At 52.4% G+C, this 17,559-nt stretch overlaps 1 protein-coding gene across 8 annotated transcripts in view; it reads left to right on the top strand.

Annotated features, from left to right (window-relative positions):
* Cux2 (cut like homeobox 2) overlaps nt 1–17,559 on the top strand; it is a 194,940-nt gene that overhangs the window by 58,267 nt on the left and 119,114 nt on the right. For 2 of the 8 annotated variants that reach the window (XM_052755284.1, XM_052755283.1), the window contains exon 1: nt 1,669–1,689. The exons of the other annotated variants lie outside the window; for them this stretch is intronic. In XM_052755284.1, the coding sequence (XP_052611244.1) occupies nt 1,684–1,689 (6 nt within the window). In that variant the 5' untranslated portion in view covers nt 1,669–1,683. Of the gene's footprint in view, nt 1–1,668; nt 1,690–17,559 lie in introns of those variants that run through there. 8 annotated transcript variants of the gene reach the window in all.

Genomic DNA, 17,559 nt, shown 5'->3' with positions numbered 1-17,559 from the left:
ATCTCCAAGGCCTGTGTCGGGTTGGAGTCCCTCAGACAGCGTGGCTGGGGAGATGGCGCAGTAGGTAACGAACGCCTCTGTCTTCAAAGCATGGAGACTTGAACTTGGGCCCTTGAACCTACACAAGAGGATATGGAAAGGGGGTGTACACTTGGAGTGACAGCTCCGGGGACGTGGAGATGGTGGATAGATCTCTAGCGGCTTCTGGCCAGCCCAGCCTATTTGATGAGTTCCAGGTTCATGAGAGACCTTTTCTCAAAAAAAAACAAGGTTGAGGCCCAGTGCAGGGGGTCCCAGTGTTTTCAGCTGGGAACTGTGTAAGGAAGGACCTCGTGGGAACTCCTCCAGCCCTGGGAGTTGAGTGGGCCCAAGTGTCTTGAGACTGCCGCTCTAGAAAGTCCCCAGGTGATGCTGGTGCTGCGGGTCTGGAAGCCCCGAGGATTTAGTGGTTTGGGTTTCGGTGAACTTTGCTGGGATGCCCACTACTGGGCCATCCACTGACCCTGCTTGGCAGCTGGAATAGGGTGGTTTGTGCTGGGGCCTTGGTGGCTCCAGGCACCTCACTCCCTTCCCGCTGGCTCTTTTCTGGAGCCTCCCTGTCCCACGGCATAGCTCAGCTTAACTTCACGCACTTGCTGACCGGTACCGGGATCGCCGTACAACACAGGTTCCCATCAGCAGGGCCCAGTGAGGCAGAGAGATGCCCTAACAGGTTCCAGGGCCGCGAGGACGCTGGTGGATGCCATGTCAGGCAGAAGGCTCTGTCCAGTCACAAGGAGCCTCAGCTGTTCACCTGGCTGGGTCCTGCAGAGGCCACTCTGTACCCATACCTGTTCCCCTAATGGGAGACTGGTTTTGAGAAAAAGGCACCTGCCACCTTCCGAAGCCTCTGAAGGAAGGTGGGTTTCCAGGGTTCCCCTTTCGTCCACTTCCCAGAGCTCCAGCCATGCCTCTTGGTGTCCCTGTCCAGTCTTTCCAAAGTTGACATAAGAACCTCATCCGGGGGCCAGGGATGTGGCTCAGTTGGTGGAGGGCTTGTCTAACACGTACGAGGCCCTGGGTTCGAGCCCCAGCCCCACGAGACCAGGTGTGGTGGTACACCCTTGCAATCTCAGCTCTCTGTCACTCTGGGATTCTGCAGGGAGTCAGAAGTTCAAGGTCATCCCTGACTCTATAGTGCACTTGAGGCCAGCCCGGGCTACCTGAGACCCTGTCTCGAAACAAAACAAAAAGCCTAGGAAGGACAGTCCACCTACAGGGTAAACGCAGCAGTCGTACTGGGCTTGGCTGGGGCTGCCAAGGTCAGTGGCTGATGTGAGGATCTCTCCCAGGAACCATGAAGCCTTTGCCCTTGCGAGAGGAGGCCGCAAGCAGGTGTGGTTCATTACTCCCGGAAGAACGAAGGCATCTGGGCGGAAGGGAATGTTAAGATCCAGAACTCTCCCTTGCCTCATATTGCGAAGGAGCTCAGCCTGGCGCAGGGGATGGGAGCTTCTGGAATTAAGGAAGCGGCCTCTGACTGCGCCCAGATCAATGCTAGCTGCGGCACACACGCAAAAAAAACCAACACTTTTTATTTCTGCCTTGCAAAACCAAGGCCTGAGAGAGCTCTGGGAGGCAGCATGCCGGGACAGCAGGGCTCTGGAATCTGCCTGTGCGGGGAGAGGAACCGCATCTTCCCCCATGGAGGTGAGACCTCAGGACTGCGGAGACCTAAAGGGCCCAGGATGCTCCCAGCTGCAATTACAGTCTGTGCTTTCTTCTCCTCTGCCCCCCCCCCCCCCAGAGACATCTTGCCACCTCTGCAGGTTAAAAGAAACCATGTTGGGGAAGTGTGCGGGTTTCAGCTGCACAGTGCCTCTTGCGTTGTCTGTCTGTTCCATGCGGTGATCTTTGTGGATTGAGGATACCTGGTTCACTTCAATGTGTATTTTAAAGGCTTATTTGATTTTTTTTTTTTTAAATTAGGTGTGTGTGTGTGTGTGTATGTGCGTGCAAGTTCTTGTGGGGGCCCAGAAGAGCATCGGATCTCCTTTCTCTAGAGTTATATAGATGGTTGTGAGCCACCCAGTGTGGGTGCTGGGAACTGAACTCAGGAACTCTGTGAGAGCACTAGAGGTTCTAAACCACTGAGCTCTTATCTCTTCTGCCCTTCAATATTTATTACATTTTATTTATGTGTATGCATCTATGTGTGTGTGAGCGTGCATGTGCGCCTGGGAGGGCTTGCACGTGTCTGGCATGTATCAAGGTCAGAGGATAACGTATGGGAAGTCAGTTCTCTCATCAAGTGGGTCTCGGGAATTAACCTCAGGTCAGCGTGCTTGGCCGCAAGTGTCTTTGCCCCTTCCTTCTCGCCAGCCCTGAGGCCACTTGGTTCTAAGATGTAGCTTGGCCCTATGTCCCTAGGCACCGCGGTGTTGGGTAGCGTCAGGTGCACACCTGGCTGGGCTTAGCCAGTCTGCAGTCCCCGCCTTGGTGCTTGGCACTTTGGGTCGCGTCTCAAGGAAGGAGGTGATGTGTGAGGCACCGTTGGAGGGATGGAGGGAGATCCTCGGGTAGGAGGAGCAGCATCAGCAAAAGTCCTGGGGCATAAAGGAGCTGAGTTGGAACTTGATGGATGCCTGTGGGCTGGATGGGGGAGGGGGCGGCAGGGTGGGCGGGGGACGAGTGTGGTGAGTTCTAGCTGGGGATGGTTGGGGAGGAACTTGGGGTTCTGAACACCTGACTCGGGCTCTCCCCAGTACATGGTGGGGATGTCTAATCAGGCTCGGACACTGGGGGAGGCTGGACTTTCTCACGTGGTAACCTATTGGTTTGTTTTCATAAACTGTGACCTTTGACCCTCCCTCTTCTCAAATCCCTTGTATTCAAATCCTTCCCTCGTTTTCTGTTTGAGTCTATCCCATGCCTCAAGTTCTCTGAGTCTATGGCTTGAGGGTCCTTGTCATTTCTTAGGTGGACTTCCAGCTCAAGGATCTCTTTTAATTTTTTAAATACGCTTGGCCTGTATGTATGACTGTTCCCCACTTTTGCGCCCAGAACCTGTAGAGGCTGGAAAGGGGCATTGGATCCCCTGGAACCAGAGTTACGGATGGTTGAGAGTTGCCTTGTGGGTGCTGGGAATGGAGCCCAGATCCTCTGCAAGAGGGTGCGTAAGCAGTGCTCTTAACCACTGAGCCCCATCTCTAGGCAGCTCCTGGACATCCAGCTTCAATACTGTGTGCCCCCATTTCTCTATTCCAAGGTGAGGTGAGCCTCTGCGTATGGGTTGTTGCTTCCCATGAAGCAGCCTGCCCATCTTCCCGGCGGGCACCATGTAGTACCCTCCAGCTTCCCAGAGGATCGGGCATGAATTAAAGTCTTCCAGCTTTGAGCTGGGTGGTGGTGGCGCACGCCTTTAATCCCAGCACTCAGGAGGCAGAGACAGGTGGATCTCTGTGAGTTCGAGGCCAGCCTGGTTTACAGATCAAGATCCAGGACAGGCACCAAAACCACACAGAGAAACCCTGTCCTCAAATAAAAACAAAAAACAAAACAAAACAGAACAAAAACTAAAACCAAAACCAAGTCTTCCAGCTTTCTTCTTCCATTTCAAGATGTCTCTCTATAGTCTGCATCCTTTACATTTTCATATGAATTCAGAAATTGACTTCTTGGGTTTCTTCTACCCACCAACCAAAGCGGGTCCGAAGGGCTGACGGGGACCTCGTGGACTCAGATGACTCTGGAGAAAGCAGAAGTTGTAAAGGAGGCACATGCAGTCTTTCGTCCATGAACTCCCCATCTTGTCCCGACTCTTCTCTTAGTCATTGGAGTGCCAGTGTCGATCCTTCCTCTGCCCTGCGACTGCCCAGGCACCTCCTGCTCTGCCCTGTGCCCCCCCCCCGCACTAATCACCATAGAGAAATCCTTTCTTTCTTTCTTTCTTTCTTTCTTTCTTTCTTTCTTTCTTTCTTTCTTTCTTTCTTCCTTCCTTCCTTCCTTCCTTCCTTCCTTCCTTCCTTCCTTCCTTCCTTTTTTTTTTTTTTTTTTGTTTTTCGAGACAGGGTTTCTCCATGTAGCTTTGGTGCCTTTCCTGGAACTCACCCTGTAGCCCAGGCTGATCTCCAACTCACAGAGATCCGCCTGGCTCAGCCTCCCGAGTGCTGGGATTAAAGTCATGTGCCACCGCCGCCCTGTTTGAGAAATTCTTCATGCGGTGACGCTTTACATCTGTCACCTCCGGGGAACCGTAAGCTCCTGAAGGGCAGAGGGATCACCAGCTCTCTCTGGTTCATGGACTCGAACCCAGTGAGTTTCTCATGAGGATTTATGAATGAGTGTGTGAGTATGTGAATGAATGAAGGACAGGGTCCCTTCTCATCTTCTGGCGTACACCTGTGCCTTGCTGGCTGCTGTCATTCACAGCCCCACATACTCTTTAGTGTCTGTCTGCAGGTGGGTAAACTGAGTCCTCTTCCAACCCCTGCGTGGCCTTGTGCTGCATACTCAGCTCCAGATGTCATGGGTTGCACCTTGAGGACCCCTGTTCATACGACAGGCAGGTGTGTGTAGTGGTTTATACATTTGTGGATTTAGAGTGTGTATGAGTGTGTTTGTGCATATCTCTGTGTGTGCATGTGTATGGCAGTCAGAAGACACTTGCAGAAGTTGGTTCTCTTCTTCTGTCATGGGGTCCTGGGGTTCTAACTTGGGCTGTCAGGCCTGGCAGCAAGCACCTTTTCCCAAAGAACCATCTCACCGGCTTGATTATAGCAGCAATGATAATGCAGAGTTTTAATTTCTTTGGTAAAAAGGTACCATCTTCCAATGTTTCTTAGAGCATTAGGAAAACCAGCCGTGGGATCTTGATCAAATTAGGCTCCACTTGTGAGTAGGAAAAGCCAAGTCTGCAAGATGTCAACAGGTAGGGAAGACAAGTGATGCCCCCCGCCCCCCGCCCCACCCTCCCTCCCGCCCTGATCCCGAGGAAGCACAACATAGGGCATCGTGTTGTTAACTGATTGGTTTGTGGACAGGACTGGGCTAGATAGAGTTCGTTGTGCTTTTGATCCTAGGTCGATATGGAGGCCGGATGTTAATGAAGTCCCCTGGGCAAGGACTGGAAGGAAAACTTTAGGAAGAACTTTCTGAGAAGACCCGAGGTGGCCAGGCTGCCAGCATGGGCTGCAGAGTGTGGAGATTCAGAGAGAGGCAGGGGGATTGAGAAGGTGGGGTGCTGTGCGGGAGCCCTGGAGGGGGACCTAGTACGGAGCGGACAACCCTCTCTGAGCTGATTCTCTAGGTTAACTGAGATTGAGCAGAAACTTGAGTGGGGTCCCTGGGGAGCCATGGGAGGAAGATGTCACGCAGTGACAGCCTCACCCTGTCACAGTTGGCATTTCCTATTCCACTCAACCCCATTTCAGTTGCTGAACAACCTGGAAAAGCAGAGGCAACGATGACCATTGTTCTTCCCAAATCACAGATCGGCACGCCAGGAGGTTTCTGTGATACCAGCCCCACTGTCTTTGGCGATGGATTCGATTGGCTTTTATTGGTGATTGTAGAATCAAATGACACCTCACCCCACAAGGGGCTTGAGAGATGGCCCAGAGGTTAAGCACACTATCTGTTTTTTCCAGGTTCAATTCCCAGCACCCGCATGGCAGCTCACCACGGTCTGTAACTCTGCCTCCAGGAGATCTGGCATCCTCACACAGACATGCATGCAGGCAAAACACCAATGCACATAACATGAAAATGAGTAAATCATTTAAAAATGTATATATATATAGTTTTTTGAGACAGTTTTCTCTGTGTAGCTTGCGCCTTTCCTGGAACTCACTTGGTAGCCCAGGCTGGCCTCGAACTCACAGAGATCAAGGCGTGCGCCACCACCACCCGGCTTTAAAAATATTTTTAAAAGAAGAAAAAACAATAACCTCAATCCACAGAACCGAATGGCGTTGCCTGCGGCGCAGGGCATAGGAGGAGTGCTGGGTATTGTGCGGGTAGCTGCTTGCCATGAGGTAACTGACAAGGAAACGGAGCCATGGGAACGCGGTGGGTTGGCCCATATCAGGTCACACTGGGTGACTCTTCTGTGAGAGTCACGGCAGACAAGCTTCCTTATCAAGCCTGACTCGGGTAACCGGGCTAGCTCACGGTGGTTGTTGGACGCTCCTGTTTTCGGGGCCAGCGTGTCTGTTTGATTCTGTGGTACATAGCATGAGGGACTCCATCTTGCCTGCGGGGTCCTCATGTAGAAGGTTGGTCCCAATCTGTGGTCTCCCAACAATGTTGTTTGAGAGAGTAAAAAAAAAAAAAAAAAGAATTTCTATTTTGTTGGTTTGCTTAGCCCCCGGACTCTGCAAAGTGCCTGATAAATAGGTACCCAGATATTTGAAGGGTGAGCAAATACATTGGAGGAGCCGAGGTCAAAGGGTAAAGAGGGCTCCGGCTGATAGAGGCTATCCAAGAGGGAGAAGGCTGGGGGAGACAGCACACTCACGCGACCCTGACACTCTGTAGGCTGAGGCAGGAGCATCACAGGTTCCATGCTGGCCGGAGATTGAGAGGGCTGAAATGCACTTGTGTGTAGTTTTTGGGTTTTTTAATACTTGACTCATGTTCGTCAGGTAGGGTAGGCTGGACCATGACACTCCCAGAAGCCCGCATTTCCTGATGCTCTCAAATGATGCTGTCAGAAGAGATGGGGGGACTTCTGGATGGTTGTGTGGTTTGGGGGAACAGTAAGTGCTGTGAGTCAAGCCACCTGTCTCAGGGTTTCTGTTGCTGCCACGAAACACCATGCACAAAAAGCAAGTTCAGGAGGGAAGGGCTTATCTGGCTTACTCTTCCAGATTATAGTTTGTCATTGGAGGAAGTCAGGGCAGGAACCCAAACAGGGCAGGACCCTGGAGGCAGGAACTGATGCCGAGGCCATGGAGGGGTGCTGCTCACTGGCTGGCTTTCCCTGGCTTGCTCAGCCTGCTTTCTTATAGAACCCAGGACCACCAGCCCAGGGACGGCCCCACCCACCATGGGATGAGCCCTCCCCCACTGATCACTAATTGAGAAAATGCCCTACAGCTGGATCGCATGGAGGCATCTCCTCTGCTGAGGCTCCTTCTTCTCTGATGACTCTGGCTTGTGTCAAGTTGACACATAAAACCAGCCAGGACACCACCCGTAATTCCATACAGGCTATATCGTACCACGGTGAGGAAGGAGCCTGTATGTGCTTTGGTGATTTTCATGCCACACCACATGCCCCTCATTCATGGGCATCACTCATTACGGTCACTTAGGGACCCGCAGTGATGGAGCAGCCGCTACCAGCTCTGATACAGCGGTCACCATGCTAGAAGTCTGGAAACTTCTGCAGAGTCTCATGCCACCCGTAAAACGCCTCATTCGTGCTTCGCTTCTGTGCTCAGCTTTTCAGTCCTAATCACGTGGCCTCACTCAGCCCCAAGGAGGCAGGGGGAGCAGAGACACGAAGCTTCGGTAGAAGTATTCATGTCTGCCATGTGCACTGGTAAACGAATATGCCATCTGATTCCACGGCAAACCTGATCAGAATACCAGTAAACGTAACTAACACTGTGCCACATACCCTGTGCCAGAACAGCACGCTTAACCCCACAGTCACCCTATCCAGTCGGTGCTGGAATAATTCCCATTTTACAGATGAGAAAATAGAGGCTCAGAGAGGTAAAGTTACTTGCCCAAAGTCACACAGCTAGGAAGTGGTAGACACGGTATTTGAACCTGAGCCATTTTGGCTACAGAACCCATATAGTATTAACCCATTCACTGGTGGAGAATGTTGAGACCCAGTAAGCCCAGCTGCCATTTATCATCTTGCCTATAGGTCTCCAGTAGGAGAAGTCCCTATTCTGTTTGGGCAGTGGGGATTATCAGCCACCCCTCCTGGGTCTCTCTTGGGTGGGCTCCTCACAATCCTTGGCCTCTGAGTTCCTGAAATGAACCCTATAGTGCGCCTGCTTGGGCGAGTCAGCTCTGCAGAGGCCAAGACCTTTTTTTTTTCCTTTCTTTCTTTCTTTTTGGTTTTTCAAGGCAGGGTTTCTCTGTGTAGTCCCGGCTGTCCTGGAACTCACTCTGTAGCCCAGGCTGGCCTCAAACTCACAAGAGATCTGCCTGCCTCTGCCTCCCGAGTGCTGGGATTAAGGGCGTATGCCACCACCACTGCCCAGCTGAGCCAAGACTTTTCAAATCCATCACTAAACCCAGACATTATCAAGCACTAAATGACAGAGCTGGAGAGGTGACTTAGTGGTTAGGAGCCTGTGCCGCACTTGCCGAGGACCGGAGTTCAGTTCCCGGCACCTTAGGCAGCTCACAACCGCCTGTGACTCTCGTTCCAGGGGAGCTAACACTTCCAGCCTCCGTGGGCACCTGCACTCACATGCCTAAAACCTCACACACGTAGGGCATACACGTATTAAATATATAGTCTTTTAAAGTGTTAAATGATATAAATATGCCATAGTTGAGTTTAGTAACCTGCCTTGTCCGAAGGGACACAGTTGAGGACACCAGATGTCCAAAACCTCAGGTGCTATTAACCCTATATGGCCCGTGCTTTTTCCTATGTAAATAAACCAGGGATGAAGTTTAATTTTTATAATTCAGTCACGACAAGGGGTAAACTAACAATTAAGTGAGATTATTGTGACAACATACCTTAAAGCTGTGACAGCGGGCTGGGGAGATGGCCCAGCTGGTAAAGCCCTTGCAGTTAGAGGTATGAGGGACCCAAGTTTGAGTCTCAACACCCACATAAAAAGCCAAGTGCAGGGTTGGGGTTCTAAACTCCCAGGCGGGCAGGCAGAGAGACAGGAGGGCCTGTGGGGCTTGCTAGCCAGGCAGGCTAGCTGAACCGACAAGCTCCAGATTTCCACGAGAGACTCGGTCTCAAAAAATGACGTGGAGAGCGCTGAAGGAATGTGCACATATCCTGAGGTCAGCGCGCATGTCCACAATGCACGCAGGCAGAGTTTTGACTGCTTCCCTGTCGCTCAAAATACTTCATGGTCTGTTCTCAAGATACCGTGAGACGGCTTGGTGCCTGCGTGGCAAGGGGAGTGAATAGGGCGATGCGTTGCTGGGTTAGGGGATAAGCGTTCCGTGAGCTCAGCACCGCCCATCTGTGACAATCGATCTGAACTCTTGAGATGGCTATGGTGGGCGGGTCAGACACAGAGTGCAGATACATATGCCAGAAGAAGTTCTGATGCCATGTCCTGGCTGGGACAGAGCATGAGCGTGTGACATTTCATGCACTATTAGAATAATACATCGTCTCAAACTCATGAACCGTTTATTTCTGGGTTTTCCAACCCTTTATTTTTGGACAGCAGTTGATCACAGTTAGATAAAACGAGGGAAAGCGAAATCACAGATACCGTAGATATTATCTCCATCGCGGGCCATATGGTCTCCGTCACGGCTACTCAGCTCGGCCCCAGCAAAGGCAGTGTGCGCAAGGAAGAGCATGGCTGATTTCCAGTAAAACTTTATTTACGATATCGGAAGAGCTGGATTTGGCTCACGAACCAGTTTCCCGACTTTTGTCTAGGATGTCCCTTACCTGCCCAGAGATTCTTTTTTTTTTTTTTTTTTTTTTTTCAAGACAGGGTTTTTCTAACTATCCTGGCTGTCCTGGAACTCGCTCTGTAGACCAGGATGGCCTCGAACTCAGAGATCCGCCTGCACTTTGAAATGCTTGGTTTCTCCAGGTCCTGACTGGCCAGAATCCTCTTTACTGATCCTCTGGGCTGAGTTCTATTCCTACTGAACCAGATCTCTCCTCAGAGTCCCATCCAGTCCCCCACAGCACCATGGGCCTATGTTACCTATGCTTTGCCCTCAGAGGTTTGGGTCTCACAGAAGAGAGTTCTTCCATCTAAACAGAACTGTAGGAGAAGGTTCCAGACCTGTCCGCTTGGGGCTGCCGGGAAGCCTTTGCCAGGAGCTCCCGAAAGCCCAGTGCTTCTCACCCTTAATGTTAATTTAAGATAAAGAAATTGTCTCTTGGGGGCTGGGGAGAGGGCTCAGTCGGGGAAGTACTTGCTATATGTGTGTGAGGACCTGGGTTCGGATCGTTAGGGCCCACGTAAAAAGCCGTGCACAGTGATGTATGTAATCCTAGCACTGGGAAGGCAGAGATGGGAGGATCCCTGGGTCTGGCTGGTCAGCCAGTCTGTTCAGTGGGTGACCTGTGTCTTCAGAGAGAGACCCTGACTCAAAAAATAGGACGGAGAGCAATTGAACAAGACACCTGATGTCTATCAACTTCTGGCTTACACATACGCACATGCGCGCGCGCGCACACACACACACACACACACACACACACACACACACACACATATGCACACGCTCATGCTCTTGAACACACACACAGAGCAATTGTCTGAGGTCATCTGCCACTGTCTGCCTTCTCTCCCTCCTCCCCACCTGGGTCCAGCAGGACACACTCCCCCTTCACCACAGAGGAATAGTTTTTACAAGTAGCTTCTGGAACGGGGATGGGCTAAGCGGTTGTAATTTCTCGCAAGGCTGTTTTTATAGAAGAAAATCGAGTCGACACTCTAGAGTATACTCAGCTCTTTCCTGAGATGGGGGAATTAATCAAGCTGCAGAGTTGGCTTGTCTGAGGCGCGGGGCGGGAGGGCCGAGTTTCATCAGCAGATCGGCGCTGGGAGGCGCGGATGAAAGGAATGCCAGCCCCTCTCCCGGTGCCTTAAATATTGGCAGGCGGTGGGGTCAAGATGTTTCCTTTTCTTTTGTTGTTAGGGAAAGCCATACAGATAATTAATGCCGCTGAAAGGAGCCTGATCCGCTGGCGTCTGCCAGGCTGGGCTCCCCCCACCCCGCAGTCTGGGATCTTCTGGGGAGGAAGAAAAAAAAAGTGAAGCCCCCAGGGGGACGCTGGCAATTTACACAAGCAATAAATATCGTTCAGAGAGCAGACAGGACCAGCCAGGCCTCACAGCTACAGACATCTGAGAGGGGGGACTCAAGTCACTGTATCCGCCAGTGAACTTGACACGGAATGCTTAACGCCATCAGGTCCTGCATCGGGCAGCCCTGGGGTGTGGCTGTCACCGGGATTATTTGAAAGGGGAGGTGGACACAAAAGCAGGGCGGGGAGGGTGATACACAATGGGTCTGATGCTCGAAGGTAATGTCGTACTGCGTGTATGGGTACCAGGAACCTCTCCCATCCCTAGATGTCAGAGGCAGCCATAGGATCATGCAGTCCTGGCCAGGTCTAGTGGGTCCCCGGGATCCCTGTGTGTGCCTTGGTATGCTCAGTCGTGCAGGAACCAGGGCACCAAACCGCTGGCTTTGTGAGTTCTGGTCTCATGCAATGTCCGTATTTCACTCACTGGCTCACACTTCGCTGATGTGAAAAGGACTCTGGCTGGTCCCCATTGTACAGATGAGGAAACTGAGGGTGAGATCCTATGGCTAGCCAGAGTCAGAACCAGGATTACAGCCTGTGTAGTCAGCCCCAAAACTGATGAGGGAAAGGTGGGGAGGGCGAGGATACATGCACACACTTCTAGTGAGCTGGCTTATGTGACATCAAATTAACCATTTCAAAGGGGACGCCCCAGAGGCTGTTGGTACATTCACAGTGTCCTGTGGTGGTCACTTCTGGCTCATTCTGAAACATACTTCTCTCCTGACTGGTAAACCGTCCCCGAAGGGACGTTCACACCTGTGAACAGTCCCTCTCTGGGGTGTTCAGTTGTCACTGAGGTTTGCTTCCTGCAGACATCTCCCGGCAGGGGAACTCCGCGGCATCTGACCTCTTACATTGGCCTCTTTCCCTCCTTTTAGGGTTTCTCAGTGCTGTAAGAGCTTCGGGGACCCCGTGCCTTTTCACGGCTGATTACTATTCCACGGGTGGATCTCATTTCTCCCACTGCCGTGGCTGGCATTTGGACTGTGCCCCTTTGAACGGCTGTTGTGATTAGTGATGCTGGGGACGCGTAGAGACAGGCATTGGCTTGAATCCCTGCTGTTGATTCTTTGGGGTGTGGAATTGCCTACTGGTATGGCCACACCTTTTTGGGCGAAGCCCCCCCAATGTTCGGGGCTGATAGTCTTTAACTATGGCTAGACCTCAGGGTGCCCCAAGTTGAGCTGGATCATCTTGCAAGGCAGCTGTGTCTTGGGGGGTACAGCAGGCTTTTTACTTGAGTGCCTTGAAAATCCATTTATATAACAGCTTTGGGGTGCCACCATCATGGCAGATGTTGTACCAGGTTCACTGGGGAGCACCCTGGTGATCCCTGTGTGGAGCCTCACCAGGACTCATGAACCAGAAAGTGCAAGAGACTAGGCTGGGAGTGTTTATGAGGGGAAGGGAGCAACCACAGGGCTGTATAAGGTGTGGTGGAGACTGTAGCCAGTGTCCAGAGGCTTGCCTGGTGTGTAGAAGAAATTGTGTAAAAGTCTAGCCAGATGTGTCACTGCACATCTGTAATCTCGTCTCTCGGTAGGTAAAGACAGGAGGATCCCAAGTTTAAGATCATCTTCAGGTACATAGTGAGTTTAAGGCCAGCCTGAACTACATCAACGACAATTTCCCCCCATACCTCAACACTCACCAGCCCAGGGGCTTCCCTCCCTCTGCCTGCCGACCATGAGGACCTGGCCAGGAAGCTGCAGGTGGGGCTCGGAGAGGAAACCAAGGAGTCAGAGAGGGGGACACATGTCTTCGTGGAGCTGGCTTGCGCCCTCAAGGGCCGCTCTGTTCCAGTCCCATTAGACCAGTCACGTCCAGTTTACACACCCAGCTCTCAATGGCTCAGATCATGCGATATGGCCAGACTCCACCGGGCTCAACACTAGGCCACATGCTACCCTCAGAGGACACCAGACTTTGGTCCAGCATCCGAAGGGATGTGTCCTGCACCACTGACCTTCAGGCTGTGTGGCTGAGGGGTGCAGCAGCTGGGCCTAGGTAGAGCCACCCCCTTGCTGTTCACTGGGCCACTCTGCCAACTGTAGGGAGCAGTACCTGAGCACATGGCCTCAGAGGCTACATCTCAGCCTTGACTTTAATAGGGACATCGTGACACCCCACTTGCACGCTGTGAGCTCCTAGAAATCTCATCAAGGTAGAAAGCCAACAGCTGGCTCCTGCTACCCAGTACCCGGGTATGCCCACTGCAGAGCTCCCCTGCAGGGAAGGATGTCCCCACGCACCACCTCTGGAAGCCTGAGTCCCCTCACAAATGCGTTTTCACAGACATGGGGTCTTTGTCTGCCGGGCCCTCCCCTGGTGGAGAATGTTAGTCCTTGTTTACTCACTAGCCAAGCCTCGGGACCCCTTCCTTGGACTAGCCCAAGGTGGCTCCAGGATTTCTGGCTTAATCGAGTCCATGGTTCATACAGGTAACTAGCCAGCAATCCTTTCACCCCCCTGAGTGGCAGCCATGAATTGAAATCTCTCCCTAGGGCGCCTGGGTTAGTATATCCAGCCCCACCTGGGTTCAGGTCCCCGCCACGGAACCCGTATTTTTGAATGGCCATTTTCTCACACTGTCTCTAGACAGCGCAGGGCAGCTGCTATGGGAACCAGGCTGATCAGAGCTACAGGGGCCTCAGCCATCCTGTGCCCAGGCATCTGCCCACAAGAACACATGGACACGGATGTTCCTGGCTACAGTGTTCACACAGCCAAAAGGTGGAAGGGACCAGAGTGTCTGTCACCCCAGGAACAGATAAGCAAGAGAAAATGTATTCAAAAGGTGGAATAGTACTCAGCCATAAAAAGTGTATGATAGTGCTCTGTGCTGCTCCATGGACCAATGGTGAACACTTATACACACTGTTAGGGGCAGAAGGTGGGCTGGTTATCATGTGACTGTGTTTATATGATGTGCAGGAAAGGGAGATCCATGGCCACAGAAGCAGATTAGGGGCTACAGGGTTGAAGAGATGGAGACAGGAAATGAATGTTTGCTGAATGACTGGGGGGTTGCCTTTTAATTTTATAATTATGGTATAAAATTTTAAATTAGCATTCAATGAGTTTCATTATGACATTTTAAATCTTGATTCTACTTGTGACAGAAACTCTGAGATGTTCGTTCTGGCCACTTTCGTCTTAGTCAGGGTTTCTATTGCTATGAAGAGACACCTTGACCACGGCAACTCTTATAAAGGAAAACATTTAATTGGGGTGGTGGCTTACAGTTTTAGAAGTTTAGTCTGTTATCGTCATGGCAGCACATGGCGGCATGCAGACAGACATGGTGCTGGAGAAGGAGCTGACAGTTCTACATATTGACCCCCAGGCAACAGGAAGTGGTCTGAGTACTGGGTGTGGCTTGACCATATATGAGACCTCAAAGCCCACCCTCACAGTGACACACTTCCTCCAGCAAGGCCACACCTACTCCAACAAAGCCACACCTCCTAATGGTGCTACTCCCTATGAGCTTATGGGGCCAATTTCATCCAAACTACCACACCACCCCTCTTCCTGGTGTCCAGAATTGTTGGGAGTTTCCTTTTGGAGTGCTGAGAATGTTCTGGAACTAGAGGCGATGGCTGTCGTGAGTGTGTTAATTGCAGCATTAGTGTTTGTAAGAGTGCACTCCCTGAGCCAGGTAGTGGTGACGCATGCCTTTAATCCCAGCACTCGGGAGGCAGAGCCAGGCGGATCTCTGTGAGTTCGAGGCCAGACTGGTCTACAGAGTGAGTTCCAGGAAAGGCGCAAAGCTACACAGGGAAACCCTGTCTCGAAAAGAGGGCACTCCCCTATGGCCAAGCTGGTGGGAGCTGGAGGCGTATATGCCTGGATGTGTCCTTCCCTCATGCAGAAGGTTTAGGACAAAGGGATGGGGATGGCCCGTTATTGGGTTCTGTGCCAATTCTGCCCTCACTTGGGGAGGAGACTCAGCGTGAAGGAGTGGGAGACCCCATAGATAAGGGTGGAGAGGGTGGAGGGTGAGAAGGGTAGGGCTCCAGCCTGGGTTCAAGGCAGACCCTGAATGATAGAAGTCAGGCAAGAGTTTAGGATCATCAGCCTGAGCTCTCGGCAGGCCGAGGAGCTCCACTGAGACAGTGTCCACAAGAAGAGTGGGGTCTGGAGTGGGGTGGCGCTCAGCCTTGCAGCCTGGAGCGACAGGACCACAGAGTTCTCAACTCTCCCGGCAGCCCCACTCAGTGTGTGGTAGGGAGGTCCTCAGGACTCAATGATCATATGCCAGACCCTGCGTGACACCAACCTCTGAGCCTCAGTTTACCCTTCTGTGAGTCAGACTTGAAGGTGGTTGGAATACAAATAAAGGTACGTGGTGTTAAACACTGAGTTAAGCGCTCAGTATTTGTTTACTAGAACCTTCTCTCCAGGCTGCTTAGACGTGAGGGAGGAATGAAGTCTCCCAACCCCGATGATCACTTAAGCACCAGGATCGCCTGGGTCCAGCCCCGGTGTGGATTTTGTGCAATGGGACTGTGTGGGCGAGCCATCTAAACGGCTATACAGCCTTGGTCTACTGCGGTGGTGGGGGCTCCAGCTGCCAGGACCCCTCCTCCGCTAGCCCCCCCCCCCACCCTTCATGTGGCCACTCTGGGCCTACCACCACCACCACCACCACCACCACCGGGAGGGGTTTGGCACGAGGACCAGCAAATGCCAGCCTCGGCCCGCGCACAGATGTATCTGCCAGTTTCTGACGGGAAGACGTGATCTGGGAATCGCTCACTTCATTGATAATTAAATTCAAATTAAGAGAGATTTGCATTTATGAAATGCCTGTTTGACAAGGTGTCACCGTTCCACCCACCACCAGGGTGCTGGGGAGCTGACGGGAGGGGGGCAGCCATGCGGGGGGGGGGGGGGGGGGCAGGGCGGCAGAGGGTCACAACTCCATAGGGAACAACACCATAGGGTCTCTGCCAGGCCACTTAACCTCACCAAGTCCCATACCACCCCCTTTTAGCTGCCCCCAGGGTCCCCCTCAGGGTTTCACAGCCATAATGTGGCTTTGAGTGTTGGAAGGAATCCCCCCCCCCCCCCGCCCTGCCCGATGCCTGTCACCTCCCCCCACCATCAAATGTTAGCAAGGAGACCCAGCTTGTGTCTGGGGACTTTGATCCAGATCGCCATGCAGGCAGAGTGCTGAATCCCATCCGCCCCTTGTTTATTAAAATGCTGGGTCCCTTCCTACCCCAGGTATGTCTCATGGGACCCCAGTGGGACCACATGCCTTCTTCTATAGCTCCCTATGTCCTTCCTCTCCCTCCCACCTCCTCCAGAGGCATAGCTGTCCCCTCCAAAGGCCACAGGCACAAAAATCCATTTCACACCCCATCCCATCCTGGTTCCCCATATTGACCTCATGCTTCCAAGATGGCTGCTTGTGCTCCACCCATCGTCAGGGCCTGGGCCCACTGACCTCTGTCAGGGCTTGCTACATCACTTTGCAAATGAAGACATTCTTCCTCACCTTGTAGTGTTGAGGGTTGACCCCAGGGCCTCATGTGTGGAAGAGTTCTTTTTGATAGAGACAAAACACACGGGTGATTTTATTTCCCTGACCCACTAAGGCTTCGGAGCACTCTGCTCTTGGCCTTCTGACCAGCTTGCCTGCCTTCATTTCTTCTTTCCTTCCTTCCTTCCTTCTTTCTTTCTTTCTTTTCCCTTGACACAAGGTTTCTCTGTGTAGCCCTGGCTGTCCTGGAACTCGCTCTGTAGCCCAGGCTGGCCTCGAACTCAGAGATCTGCCTGCCTCTGCCACCTGAGTGCTGGGCTTAGAGGCGTGCGCCATGGACTATGGCCAGGCTTCTTCCTCCTGTCATTTCTTCCAGCCCACTGTCCTGTGACACTCACAGCAGGTCAGGGCAGCCTGTACCTCCGGCCGGGGTGTCTGAGGAAGCAGGGTGAGCTGGGGCTTCTCCGTGATCAGAATATGGGCACTCCTTGAGCCCACGTTATACCCTGAGCCTCATCAGAGTCCTGTGTGACCTCCAAAGCTGTGTGGCCTTTGGTGGGTCCCACCACCTCTCTGAGCGTCGGTGTTCCAGAAAGCAGCATCGTATCTCATGTTGTTGCTTCTGGTGGGACATGTCTGCGACTTTGTTTTTCTACATGGGGACAGTAAGTGGGGGGACCTGTGATGACTCCCACATGGCTCAGCTCTCCGCTCTAACTTTTCAGTGTCCTCTGAAAGGTTGAGAGGAAGCAGCATGTGAGGGGGTGACCCCCAAACCTTAGAGTTAAGGTTGTTTATTCATCTGTGTCCCATACATGTGGTTTTGTGTGTGCAGATGCATGTGCATGTTTGTGTGTGCGTGCGCGCGTGTGTGTACGTGTGCATGCGGAGGCCCAACTCTGACGTTGTGCATCTCCTTTGATAATTCTCCACTGTATACATTGAGGCAGGATCTCTCACGTCAGCCCAGGGCTTGCTTGTCTAGCCAACCAGCTTTCTCTGAGGGGTCTTCTCTGCCTCCTGTGTGCTGCCCACCCGGCCTTTCTCATGGGTTCTGGGGATCCGAACTCTGGTTCTCTTGCCT

Source organism: Peromyscus californicus, unplaced genomic scaffold (assembly GCF_007827085.1).
Source record: "Peromyscus californicus insignis strain IS unplaced genomic scaffold, ASM782708v3 Scaffold_2__1_contigs__length_46816999, whole genome shotgun sequence".
Classification (NCBI taxonomy): Eukaryota; Metazoa; Chordata; class Mammalia; order Rodentia; family Cricetidae; genus Peromyscus; species Peromyscus californicus.
Note: the sequence above shows the minus strand (reverse complement) of the source record. Positions and strands in the feature narration are given on the sequence as shown.